The sequence below is a fragment of the Trachypithecus francoisi genome, unplaced genomic scaffold (assembly GCF_009764315.1).
Source record: "Trachypithecus francoisi isolate TF-2019V2 unplaced genomic scaffold, Tfra_2.0 Lachesis_group14, whole genome shotgun sequence".
In the NCBI taxonomy this organism is placed as follows: Eukaryota; Metazoa; Chordata; class Mammalia; order Primates; family Cercopithecidae; genus Trachypithecus; species Trachypithecus francoisi.
The window spans coordinates 55,562,696-55,576,426 of record NW_022681459.1 but is presented as its reverse complement, the minus strand read 5'-3'; the positions used below and the strand labels follow the sequence as shown (position 1 = coordinate 55,576,426).

At 52.6% G+C, this 13,731-nt stretch overlaps 1 protein-coding gene across 3 annotated transcripts in view; it reads right to left on the bottom strand.

The window, feature by feature from the left end:
* Positions 1-13,731, bottom strand: part of CELSR1 (cadherin EGF LAG seven-pass G-type receptor 1) — a 186,205-nt gene that overhangs the window by 73,827 nt on the left and 98,647 nt on the right. For all 3 annotated transcript variants that reach the window (XM_033233563.1, XM_033233562.1, XM_033233561.1), the window contains exons 3-5: positions 6,695-6,917; positions 3,167-3,282; positions 50-138 (exon numbers count right to left, since the gene is read on the bottom strand). In XM_033233563.1, coding sequence (XP_033089454.1) covers positions 50-138; positions 3,167-3,282; positions 6,695-6,917 — 428 coding nt within the window. The remainder of the gene's footprint in view (positions 1-49; positions 139-3,166; positions 3,283-6,694; positions 6,918-13,731) is intronic.

Sequence of the window (13,731 nt, the reverse complement as noted above, 5' to 3'; positions counted from 1 at the left end):
CTTCTTGAGCCACCCTGGGGCCGGGGGGAAGTGGTGGGGACCGTCTTACCTTGTTATAGTACTGCACCTGCACAGAATGCCACCTCCCGTCACTTACACCGCCGGGAACCTTCGGTGCCACAGTCGTCGTCGTCTCACCTGCACGGTGGGAGGGAGATCCAGAGAGAAAGCAGAGGTTGGAAGGGCCTACTGGGGACTGAGGATCGGGCTGTGAGGCATTGGGGGAGACAGGTGCACATGGCCACATCCTCCCTCCCCTCCCCACGGCACCATGGTGGGAGGTGCCCACCACTCCATCCATTTTCTTTTCTGGTTACAAAAGTAATTCTTGTTCCTCTTTTCTGGTTTTGTTTGTTTTGAGATGGAGTCTCACTCTGTCACCCAGGCTGGAATGCAGTGGCGTGATCTCGGCTTACTGTCACCTCCGCCTCCTGGGTTCAAGCGATTCTCCTGCCTCCGCCTCCTGAGTAGCTGGGATTACAGGCGCCTGCCATCATGCCCAGCTAATTTTTGTATTTTTAGTAGAGATGGGGTTTTGCCATGTTGGCCAGGCTGGTCTTGAACTCCTGACCTCGTGATCTGCCTGCCTTGGCCTCCCAAAGTGCTGAGATTACAGGTGTGAGCCACTGCACCTGGCCTTGTTCCTCTTTTTTAAATATGACAAAATGTAAGCACAGAAAACCCATCTGTCTGTACCAGCAGCAGTCACACCTACACCGCACCAGTGGTCGAATTGTTTTTCCTATGCATTGCATCAATGTAGACAAAATCATCAAAACCAATTCCCCTTTAGGTCACTTAATCAAATAAATGTCATCTCAGGTTTTTAACAACTCTTAAATCACATAACATGTCCCATCGTGAGGTTGCAGATGCGTCTCTTGTGCATCTTTGCTTCGGGGTGGTTGTTACTTTCACCCCTTGAGCTCCTGCTGCAGTGGGGCGGGCGAGTCCCTTTGGGGATTCTGGAGCACAACCCTGAATCAGCAGCAGCTGGGAGGAAGGAGGTTCGGGGCACCAAAGGACAGGTGCGGTGGGTACCAGGTCCCAGGCAGGGAATGCCATCTCCAGGGAACCAGCAGGAGTTCTGGAAACAGGGGTGTGGGAGACACCGGCCAGAGGAATAGCCTAATCCCAACTCACAGAGCCTGGAGGGCTGTGGCCACCGTTCCCACAGTGGCTGGCTGCTGTTACAGGTGCCGCCCTTTCTTTACTGTGTATAGAAAACCAAGCTCCATCCTCCACCATCACACACATGTCATTCAACACGGGCCAGGGTTCCAGAGACGGAAGCACCTCTGAGCCATCGTGGTGAACTTCCAGGTGGAGGAGGAGATGGCAGAATTTACTCCTAAAAGTCAAGTGTGCCATGTTGAGCCTGGTGGCTCACACCTGTAATCCCGGCACTTTGGGAGGCCAAGGTGGGAGGATCACTTGAGGTCAGGAGTTCAAGACCAGCCTGGCCAACACAGTGAAACCCAGTCTCTACTAAAAATACAAAAATTAGCCAGGCATGGTGAAATGTGCCTGTATTCCCAGCTACTTGAGAGACTGAGGCATGGGAATCGCTTGAACCTGGGAGGTGGAGGTTGCAGTGAGCCAAGATTGCACCACTGTACTCCAGCCTGGGTGAAAGAGTGAGACTGTCTCAAAACAAGAACAAAAACAAAAAAAAGTCATGTGTGCCAGAAAAACACAGATACCTGTTGGAAGTCTGGAGAAATGTTCTTTCCTAACAACTGGAATAACATGTTTAATGGCCTTGTCAATATATATATATTTTTTAAAGAGACAGGGTCTCGCTATGTTGCCTAGGCTGGTCTTGAACTTCTGGGCTCAGTCTGCCTGCCTTAGCCTCTCAAAATGCTAGGATTACAGGCATGAGCCACCTTGCCTGGCCAACCTTTTCATGGAGTCTCTGTCACCCAGGTTGGAGAGCAATGGCATGATCTCGGCTCGCTGCAACCTCCACCTCCCAGGTTCAAGCGATTCTCCTGCCTCAGCCTCCTGAGTAGCTGGGATTAGAGGCACGTGCCACCACACCCAGTTAATTTTTGTATTTTTAGTAGAGACAGGGTTTCACCATGTTGGCCAGGCTGGTCTCTTAACTCCTGACCTCAGGTGATCTGCCCACCTCGGCCTCCCAAAGTGCTGGGGATTACAGGTATGAGCCACTGCACCCAGCCAGCATCAATATTTTTAATCTAGAGATGTACCACAATGTAATGATTCCTTGGTTTCTGAAAACATGAACCAGATCATCCACATTTCCAGCACTATAAATAACACTGTTATGAACATCTTTTATTATTATTTTTTGAGACGGAGTCTCGCTCCATCACCAGGCTGGGGTGCAGTGGCGCAATCTCGGCTCACTGCAATCTCTGCTTCCTGGGTTCAAGCAATTCTCCTGCCTCAGCCTCCTGGGTAGCTGAGATTACAGGTGTCCGCCACCATGCCCAGCTAACTTTTGTATTTTTAGTACAGATGGGGTTTCACTATGTTGGTCGGGCTGGTCTTGATCTCATGACCTCGTGATTCACCCGCCTTGGCCTCCCAAAGTGCTGGGATTACAGGTGTGAGCCACCGCGCCTGGCCTAGTTTCCTTTCTAGTGAGTTTGAAGGTTTTTGCACATTAGGAGATGGTCTTATCATTTTTCCTACATTGACTACATTGTCAGGCTGCCTTTTTTTTTTTTTTTTTTTTTTTTAAAAAAACAGAGTCTTGCTTTGTCGCCCAGGCTGGAGTGCAGTGGTGCGGTCTCGGCTCACTGCAACCTCGACCTCCTGCGTTCAAGCAATTCTCCTGTCTCACCCTCCCAAGTAGCTGGGATTATAGGCACACATCAATTCGCCCAGCTAATTTTATTTTTAGCAGAGACAGGGTTTCACCATGTTGATCAGGCTGGTCTCTATCTTGTGACCTCGTGATTCGCCTGCCTTGACCTCCCAAAGTGCTGGGATTACAGGCATGAGCCACCGCGCCAGGCCTGTTATGAACATCTTTTTGCACTTTGGATTTCTTCAATAAGACAGGTTCCTAGACCTACAATTGAGGGATGAAAGGATAAGCAGCTTGGAGGTGCTGCACAGGGCGAGGGTCGTTTTAACCCACGAAGTATCTGTGAATTGCTCAGAGCTGCCCTTCCTAAGGAGAAGGCCCCACCTGCAGAGAAGGTGAGCTGCACCTGCTCGTCCACGATCTCCAGAGCAATGAAGTCATGCTTCTCATTGAAGCGTCCATTGTAGAGCAGCAAGCCATTCCTTTCCTGGGTGGCAAACCTGCAGAGCCAAGCAGAGGCATATCATGGGATGAAGACTCCAGGGTCAAAAGGCTGCCTAGGGGCCGGGTGCGGAGGCTCACGCCTGTAATCCCAGCACTTTGGGAGGCCGAGGAGGGCAGATCACGAGGTCAGGAGATCAAGACCATTCTGGCTAACATGGTGAAACCCTGTCTCTACTAAAAAAAAAAAAAAATAGAAAAAATGAGCCGGGCGTGGTGGCGGGTGCCTGTAGTCCCAGCTACTCAGGAGGCTGAGGCAGGAGAATGGCGTGAACCCCGGAGGCAGAGCTTGCAGTGAGCCGAGATCGCGCCACTGCACTCCAGCCTGGGCAAGAGAGCGAGACTCCATCTCGGGAAAACAAACAAACAAAATGGCTGCCTAGGAATGACAAGCCCAGTCAGAGGAGGGCAAGCACGTGGGGCTACAATTCAGGAAAGAATGGTGTCAGGCATGCATCCCTCTCATGGGAGCAGACAGCCCATCAAGCTTGATAAGCAGTGTTCTTTTCTGGAAGTAGCAAACCAGAATCCATGGAGAATCTGGTTACTATGGCCTGTAGAATGCAAAAAAATATCCCATTTGCACAACATGCTACAAGTATGACCAGGAGCCAGGACACCTGTTACAGATGTGTTTGAACACAGCACTGCTGCTGTGAACAGATCCCCTCGTGTGTGCACCAGGGCATGGGGACCTGGTACCTTCCCAGGAGGGGATGATGCTGTTGGAAGGACCCCTCTTAGCCCCGCCCCCCCGCCCGTAGTCAGCCACAATAGCATCTTTTGGTGCCCAAACATGGGTCAAAAAGACCCCAGGGCCTTTGCACCAGCTGCCCCCTACGCCAGAAACAATCTTCCCAGGCTTTGCAGATTGCTCAGGGGTCAACTCAGCTGTACCTGCCCTGACTCATTTTACTCCAAGTTGCCCTCAACTCCCATGAGCCTATGACATCACTCAGTTAGTTTCTGAAATCATGCTGCTGACTCACTGGTTTATAAGAATGCATGATCCATAAGGGGAGGAAGTGCAGCTCTCATTCCCTGCTGCATTCCAGAGCCCAAAGAGGATCTGGTCCATATCAGCGCTGAATATGGGCTGTGTGAATAAATGAAAGGAAGGGGCATGAACAGACGCCTGAACATGAACAGGCCTGTCAGAACTCAGAGCATGCAGAGCAAAAAACCACCTGCTCTGGCAGGAGATCATCGAATTCTCAGAAATCCTTCTCCCACCCAGAGGCCCAGGCAGGGGGTCTTCAGACCCAAATCACCACAACACCTCCCCCACCTCCCTGGTTTCCGAGAACTTGGCAAACCTTCTGAGTGAGCTTGGGACGGGTTCCTGAACTAGCTGGGTGTCTCCACCATCAGAGATCAGTGGCAGGAACTCCTTTTGACTTAAGGTTGGTTTATCCATTTTCCCGCAGGAGTCGGCCTGAGCCAGCCTGGAGCATCTGACCTCAGCCTTTTTCTTGAGTTAAAATTGATGGTTTCGGCTAGCCGGTGGCTCACACCTGTAATCCCAGCACTGTGGGAAGCCGAGGTGGGTGGATCACCTGAGGTCAGGTTGACCCGCCCAGCCAACATGGTGAAACCTTGTCTCTACTAAAAATACATTTAGCCAAATCTACTAAATCTAATCTACTAAATCTACTAATCTACTAAAAATGAGCCAGCATGGTGGTGGGCACCTGTAATTCCAGCAACTTGGGAGGCTGAGGCAGGAGAATTGCTTGAACCTGGGAGGCGGAAGTTGCAGTGAGCCGAGATCCCACCGCCACTGCACTCCAGCCTGGCAACAAAGCGAGACTCCGTCTCAAAAACCAAGAAACAAACAAAAAACTGACAGTTCCCAACTGTCCCTCGAACCCCCTCTATTTAGAACGCCAGCAAGAACTGACCACCAACACTAAAGAAAAACACCCACACAGCACACTGATGCTTGGGCAGGGAATGAGCAGGGAGAAGGGATCTTAATGACCATGGGGCCAACTCAGTGCAGGTTTGTTTCCCGAGACTCAGCCCCTGGGTCACACCCGAGACTCAGCCCCTGGGTCACACCCGAGACTCAGCCCCTGGGTCACACCCGAGACTCAGCCCCTGGGTCACACCCGAGACTCAGCCCCTGGGTCACACCCGAGACTCAGCCCCTGGGTCACACCCGAGACTCAGCCCCTGGGTCACACCCAAGACTCAGCCCCTGGGTCACACCTGATTCCCTTTGGTTGGTTTCACTTCTGTGCGGTTCCCTTTGGACCCAGGTGGGGGCTGTTGGGCGGTGTCAGCGTCCAACAGTCCTGCATGGCTCCCCTGGCAAGCACACATACACCACTGGCACAGAGCAATAAAGAAGGGACCCAAAGCTGAGGGGAGGGCTGGAAGAATGCAAGCAAAAAGAGGAAAGGCCAGAAAACAGAAACCGAGGCCCGGAGAGGGGGGCCGGGGAAGGGGGAGGAAAGAACAAAGGGCCGGGCGGATGAGAGGCAGCTGGGAACAGAGCCCGGAGCCCACTTGGGAGCCTGGACACTTGGCAAAGAGAAACTAGAAAGAGGAGAAGGAGCATGAAAGCACCCACCTGAAACAAAAGCAGCTAGGCACCCCCAACCCGGCCCCTCACAGCGGCTCTCAGAGGCTCAGGAGGGTTCTGCCCACAGCCCCCACCACTCCCAAAGTGTAACTGCCCTGGAAGCTTGGTGAGGGACCTTACGATTTTACTTTTAAAGGCATTCCCTACAAAACCCTGAGTGATGTAGTGTCAGCTCTGATTGTTTAGCCACCATCACACATAAGGGAAATCCTTCCTAACTGTCCAGTGCAATAATCTCAGAAATTCAGAATCTGACAAGCAGCAGCGGATCATTCCCTTGTGCAGACATTTAATCAAACATGATCAGAGGTGGAGAGGAGAGTGGTGGTCACCAGAGGCTGGGAAGGGGCTGAAGAGAAGTGGGTTAAGGGGTACAAAGAAAGACACAGAAGGAGTAAGTTTGTGTGTGTGTGTTTTTGACATGGATTCTCGCTCTGTTGCCCAGGTTGGAGTGCAGTGGCACAATCTTGGCTCACTGCAACCTCCACCTTCTGGTTCTAGTGATTCACATCTCAGCCTCCCAAGGAGTTGGGATTGCAGGTGTAAACCACCACATCCAGCTAATTTTTGTATTTTTAGTAGAGACGGGATTTTGCCATGTTGAGCAGGCTGGTCTCAAACTCCCAACCTCAGGTGATTCGCCCGCCTCGACCTCCCAAAGTGCTGGGATTACAGGTGTGAGCCACCGCACCTGGCCTGGAGCTACTGAACTATCAAAGGCCACACAGGGAGGACACTGACATCACGGTCTGAAGGGATGGGGTGCACAGAGAAGCCCGCCCCTTTCCTGAAGAGACCTGTGTGGTGCGGCAGGACACACTCACGTGAGGGAGACGGTGAAGTGGAAACGCTGTCTCAGGCCCCGGAAGGTGACGAAGGACCGGGGCGGGAAGCTCCTGGTGGTCACCTCGCAGTAGGGCCTCTCGTACTCGCCGGGAGGACAGACGCAGTGGAAGCCGCCGATGAGCAGGTTCACGCAGGTGCCTCCGTTCTTGCACACCCCGTTGGCACAGCGGCCTGAGCGGGCATCCACCTCACAGTGCTCTCCTGGGGGGCGAGAGGAAGACGCCAGAGAGGTTACCAACCAGCCAGGGAAGAGCCAATGAGCCTGTCACAGACCCCAGACATGCCCCAGCCACAGAGTCAGCTGCTGAAAGAAAACCTGACTGACTCCAGGTCAGGTCTGTGACATGAACAGAAACCCCTGAGTTCTTGAGGACTTGCCCAGAGCCGTGCCAGAGTTGGCTGCACCCAGCTACTGGTGGGCGAGCTAAGGATGGTGGCTGGGGGGTTTCCACAAAGCTCTCTCCGGGGTCAAAGAAACAGCAGCAATGAGCCGTTCCCAACCTCCAGCCCCGTTCAGAGCACCCTGCAGGCTGAGCTGGACTCCTCTGAGCAGAACGCCTAGAAACAGACCAGAGGGCCTCACGCCTTCTCCCCACACCTATGCCTGTGCGATAGCAGAACACGGCAAAGTCTCATCAGAGATTCGGAGCATGCTGTCATCACTAGACCCAAAGGCCACCTTCTCAGCAGGCCGCCTGCCCTGCCTGCCGTCCGCCCTCCCACAGACACCTCACACTGGCCACCCCTGGATTCCAACTCAGTTCTAATCTGGCCCGTCTCGACCACCAGCCTGTGAGCTCCTGAAGGGCAGGCACCACCCTACTCTGATGTCCTCCTCAGAGTTTAAACTCTTCTGTGACAGGAAGGTTCTGGAAGCTTTCCAAGAAAACCAGCCGGGCAGCCCACAGCACACTGCCTGTCTCCCCGTCTGCCCTCAGACCAGGAATGCTCAGAACCTCATCTGCTCGGAGGGGCTCAGCATTCGCCACGCTTTGAACAAGTTGTTCCTGCACTGGCCACTGCATCCTCCAGCAGCCAGGTGTATGGCTGGTGACACTCCCGCCCCCAGACGGGGATGGTGGCCCACAACCCGCACAGCCCATACTGCCTCCTCTGCCTCCGCCACCTGGGGTGGACCTTGGCCAGAGACCCCTCACAGACCTTTAGAGGCTTCCAACAACCAGAAAATTCCCAGCAACATTCTCTCCCAGGTACAAAATTTTAAATGAATGCATTTTAAAATAAAAGTATTATGTTCACAAACAAACAAAAAAACACAGTGTAAAAAGTATGGCGAGGGCCGGGCGTGGTGGCTCGTGCCTGTAATCCCAGCACTTTGGGAGGCCAAGGTGGATGGATCACCTGAGATCAGGAGTGTGAGACCAGCCTGGCCAAACTGGGGAAACCCTGTCTCTACTAAAAATACAAAAATTAGCTGGGTGTGGTGGCGCACACCTGTAATCCCCGCGACTTAGGAGGCTGAGGCGGGAGAATTGCTGGAACCAGGGAGGCGGAGGCTGCAGTGAGCGGAGATTGCGCCACTGCACTCTAACCTGGGCAACAGAGCAAGACTCCGTCTCAAGTCATAGTATTCCATCAGAGGACCACGTCAAAACTTACATCACTCCAGTCAACGGGCATGTGCGCTATTTATAGTTTTCGTTTATGGCAAGTGACTTTTCAGTAAACATTCTCCCGTATAAACCCTGATGTGCTTTAAGATTCTGGAGAAAATCCCTAACACTACTGAGTCAAAGGTCACACACAAGTGACTTTTTTTTTTTTTTGAGACAGAGTCTCACTCTGTCGCCCAGGCTGGAGTGCAGTGCTGTGATCTAGGCTCACTGCAACCTCTGCCTCCTGGATCCAATCAATTAGCCACCATGCCCGGCTAGTTTTTGTATTTTTAGTAGAGACAGCGTTTCACCATGTTGGCTGGGCTGGTCTCAAGGGATCAGCCTGCCTCAGCCTCCCAAAATGCTGGGATTACAGACATGAGCCACTGCACCTGGCCACAAGCGACATTTTGATGGATATTTCCAAACCACCATCTTCAAAAGGCTACACATACCCACTCCCACCAACGCAGAGGAGAGAATTTTGTTCTGTCTTCAACACTAGGTATGATCAGTCTTTAAAATATTTTGCATCTCTGACAAATGGATCTCAATGATGTTTTCATTTGCATTTATCTTTGATGAGGCCAGCATGTCTTCCTATTTTATTATCAATTTACACTCTCTTTCCTGGAAGCTACCTGATCATTCCTGTGTTTGTCTTTCTGCTGGGTTGTTGGTCTTGCTTTTATCATGTTATGCAAGTTCCTTGTAAATTATGAAAACGAACAGTTCTGTCATTTTCGTGGCAATTTCCCCCAGCTTAATGTTTAAAATTAGGTTTTATGTATTTCTAGTCCCATAGAAATTTTTTGTCTGTATATGATCATATTTATCCATTTTTTTCCTTCATGGCTCTGGTCATCTTGGGTTGTTAAAAGACTGCAACAGGCCAGACGCGATGGCTCACGCCTGTAATCCCAGCACTTTGGGAGGCTGAGGTGGGTAGATGTCTGAAGCCAGGAGTTAAAGACCAGCCTGACCAACATGGTGAAACCCTGTCTCTACTAAAAATACAAACATCAGCCAGGCATGGTGGCAGGCGCCTGTAATCCCATCTACTCGGAAGGCTGACGCAGGAGAACTGCTTCAACCCGGGAGGCGGAAGTTGTAGTGAGCCAAGATCACACCACTGCACTCCAGCCTAGGTGACAGAGCAAGACTTCATTTAAAAAAAAAAAAGACTGCTACAAAGATGGAACTCGGGGGACATCCAACGTGAGGACGCTCAGTGCATGACCCAGCGTACCCTTCAAACGACAACATCTTACTGGAGCCCAGACCTCACCGGAGTCCCCAGAGTGGGATGGCTCCATGATGGGCCCTTGGGACAGGCACTTGCAATGTCTCCCAAGAGGCCTCCAGCCACGCTCCGGATGGCCAGCGGGATTCACACAGCCGCTGCCGTGCGCGGCGGCCTAATTTGATGCCAACTCAGACAGAATGAAAACACATTTGCAACGCCAGAGTCTGCCTAGGCTGCCATAATGAATCACCGCAGACGGGGGCTTATACAACAGACACTTATTTCTCAGAGCTCTGGAGGGTGGAAGCCCAACACCAACCATGGTTCCCGCTGAGGTGGCCCCTGCGGAGGCCTATCTTTCTAGCCTGCAGACGGTGCTTTCCTGCTGCATACGGGAGAGGGCTGTGGTCTCTTCCTCTCCTCACAAGGACTCCAATCGCAGTCTGGGGGCCCCACCCCATGACCTCGCCTAAACCTAATCACCTCCTAAAGCGCCCATCATGGGGCATAGGGCTTCAGTGTAGAAATTTATGAGGGCACAATTCTGGCCAGAGCAGATATGTATGAGACAACTGGCGATTTTAAAAGACTAGTGAACATTAAACTTTATTACCCATTTTTAAAAATAAAGAAATCACAGTGGCTCACACCTGTAATCCCAGCACTTGGGGAGGCCGAGGCAGGCGGATCACCTGAGGTCAGGAGTTCAAGACTAGCCTGACCAACATGGTGAAACCCCATCTCTATTAAAAATACAAAAATTAGCTGGATGTGGTGGCACATGCCTGAAATCCCAGCTACTCGGGAGGCTGAGGCAGAATTGCTTGAACCCAGAGAGCGGAGGCTGCAGTGAGCCGAGATGGCACCACTGCACTCCAGCCTGGGCAACAAGAGTGACACTTATCTTAAACAAACAACAACAACAAGAAAAAAAAGAAATCAGGTGCTATCAAGGGTGGGTGCTGAGGTATACCCCGCACCATTCCCCTCCAGGATGGCTCTGGGGTGTGGGTTGCTGATGGCTCATAGCTGAGACCCTGCACTCAGATTTTGCCCTCGCTGAGGCAGCCCCCATCCAGCAACGGGTCAGTGTGGACACAGTGACCAGACTGCCCAACGCAGGCCATCCCTGAGGGACCATCCCAGCTCTGCAGCATGCTGTGGGGTGGCCGAGGCCTTGTATACCTGCAGGGCAGTCCGACCTTCCCTCTGTCCAGGCCAGGGCCCCTCACTGCCCCCAGCTGTGGCTCCTGAAGGCTCCTCCACACCTGCTGCCTCCTAAGCTGGGGCTTGGAGTCTGTTTCTCAGGAAGGCCAACCTCAACCACGTGCTCATTTCAGTGAGTTCAGTTGTTAGTTTTAGGAAATCCTGTCAATCCTCCAAGAGAATGCTTCAAATGAGCTTTTGAGGAACAAATGAAAATGATTTATAATTAGCATAACAATCATCAGAGGTAAATGGTGCCCCTGAAGAATCTGAGTTCTCCCTCTACTTCCCCCAGGCATCTCCCAGTCTCCATTACCAGGCTGCAACACCTAAGAATGTGTAACTGGGCTGGGTGCAGCGGCTCACACCTGTAATCCCAGCACTTTGGGAGGCCAAGGCGGGTGGATCACGAGGTCAGGAAATCAAGACCATCCTGGCTAACGTGGTGAAACCCCGTCTACACTAGAAATGCAAAAAATTAGCCGGGCGAGGTGGCGGCGTCTGTAGTCCCAGCTACTCAGGAGGCTGAGGCAGGAGAATGGCGTGAACCGGGGAGGCGGAGCTTGCAGTGAGCCGAGATCGCGCCACTGCACTCCAGCCTGGGAGAAAGAGCGAGACTCCGTCTCTTTAAAAAAACAGATTCCAGTATGAGCCCTCTCAAATAGGAGGAGGGCTGAAATCGCTAACCTTTTGCTGAATTTCATGAGCATGCACAGCCTCCACGCCAATAACCCCAAAGGCTCGCAGGCACCAGAGCTGACGAAGGGTCAGAGCCAGGCACAGGCCAGGGGGTGCTTTCTCCTCCTCCCCAGGAGTCAGGACAGGATCCCACCCACCTGTTCTGCACTGGCAGGGGCTGCCCCCAGGGAAATGGGAACAGAGGGGTTTCCCACCCCACTCAGAGTTAAAGCAGACGGAGAGGAGGCAGTCCTAGGCCCTCATCCAGGCTCCCAGCACCCATGGAGGCTAACCTCCCCACCACTCCCCGCTACTGGGGGTGAGCCCACCACAGATGCCGCACCCTGCCACCCTGCAGGCAGGCCATGTGCACACACACACCTGCACACACGTTTGCACAATGCTTATAACCTCCCACATGTATTCACACTTGCAGTGTCCCCCCAGCTACACACACATCCATACACACCTGTTCACACACACACACATTGACACGCCCTCATATACACCTCACATCCTGTCACACACAGGTGCATACCTGCACACCCACCTACACACTCATGGGCAAGTCACTGCTCGTGGCTTCCTGTACAGGTGGGCGGCTGGCCTTTATAAATCCTGTGTGTTCACAGGAAGTGTGAAGCTTAAGGTCTATTTCTCCTCCTTTGGACACTTCAAATTACCTTGTTTCTACTTTTAAAATACGTGACATTTGGGAGTGTTTGCTTTCTAAGTTCCAGCCAGTGGCCAAGCACAGCACACTCTGAAATAACGAAGCCACGGGGAGAGGCTGGGTGTACTCACCCAACCGAGACGGCAAACAAAGGGCCTGTGGGGCCCAGCTCTGCCCTTCCCACAGCCGCCTCTGTCTGTTCCAGGTACTGAGAACCCAGCCTGCGCCCGGGGCTCAAACTCTCCCAGAGGAAGGTGAAGCCCAGGCCCATGACCCCCACGCAGCCGCCCAGTCCCACCTGCCCCGGGCTGGAACTCACTCCCCACTCATCCGAGGGCTGGAAGACTCAACTTCTCACCTCCAGCCTGGGGTTTCCTCGAAAAGGCCCAGGAAAAGGCGGTCCAGCCCTGAGTGAAGACAGCACTTTGCCTGTATCTGGAAGGTTTGAATTTGAACTCGCAGACTGGCATTCCTGCTTCCAAATTTGATTTCTAGTGGCCCCCGACGTCCTCAGGCTTCCCTGTGAAAGGGAGGCTGATGGATACAAGCTTGTCCTGCCCCGTGCAGGGACTGGAGATCAACAGATGGCTGCTAACACCCGTGTCCTTGAGAGCACAGAGAACCCAAGCACAGGTGTTTGCCCTGCGCTGAAAAGGTCTTGCTCCTTTACATATGTTGCAAATAAAACTAATCTCCAGAGAATCGTTTGGTTTGCTTTTTTAATGTAGAGTTCTGTTTGCTTTGTTTTCTGTTTGTTTTCATTTTCAGAAAGTAGCTGTATGTGTTTCCCGTGGCTGCCATAACAGATGACCCCAAACTGGAGGCTTAAAACAACTGAAATTCATCCTCTCAGAGTCGCACAGGCCAGGAGTCTGAAATCAAGGTATCAGCAGGGCCCAGCTCCCTCTGGAGGCTCCAGGGTGGATCCCTCCTGCCTCTCCCAGCATCCCAGCGTACCACCGTTCCAATCTCTGCTCTGTCCTCACAAGGCTGTCAAATCTCCCTCTCCTTCCTGTTATTAAACACACCACGCTGGCAGCGGTGGCTCACGCCTGTAATCCCAGCACTTTGGGAGGCTGAGGCGGGTAGATCACCTGAGATCAGGAGTTCGCTAGCCTGGCCAACGTGGTGAAACCCAGTCTCTAATACAAAAATTAACCCAGCGTGGTGGCGAGCGCCTGTAATCTCAGCTACTTGGGAGGCTGAGGCAGGAGAATCCTTTGAACCCAGGAGGCGGAGTTTGCAGTGAGCCAAGGTCACACCACTACAATCCAGCCTGGGTGACAAGAGCGAAACTCCATCTCAAAAATAAAAAACAAGGCAGAGTGAGTGAAGTGGCTCACGCCTGTCATTCCAGCACTTTGGGAGGCCAAGGCGAGTGGATCACCTGAGGTCAGGAGTTCGAGACCAACCTGGCCAACATGGCAAAACCCCGTCTCTACTAAAAATACAAAAAATTAGCCAGGTATGGTGGCACGTGCCTGTAGTCCCGGCTACTCAGCAGGCTGAGGCAGGAGAATCTCTTGAACCCAGGAGGTGGAGGTTGCCAAAAATTGCACCACTGCACTCCAGCGTGGGTGACAGAGCAAGGCTGTC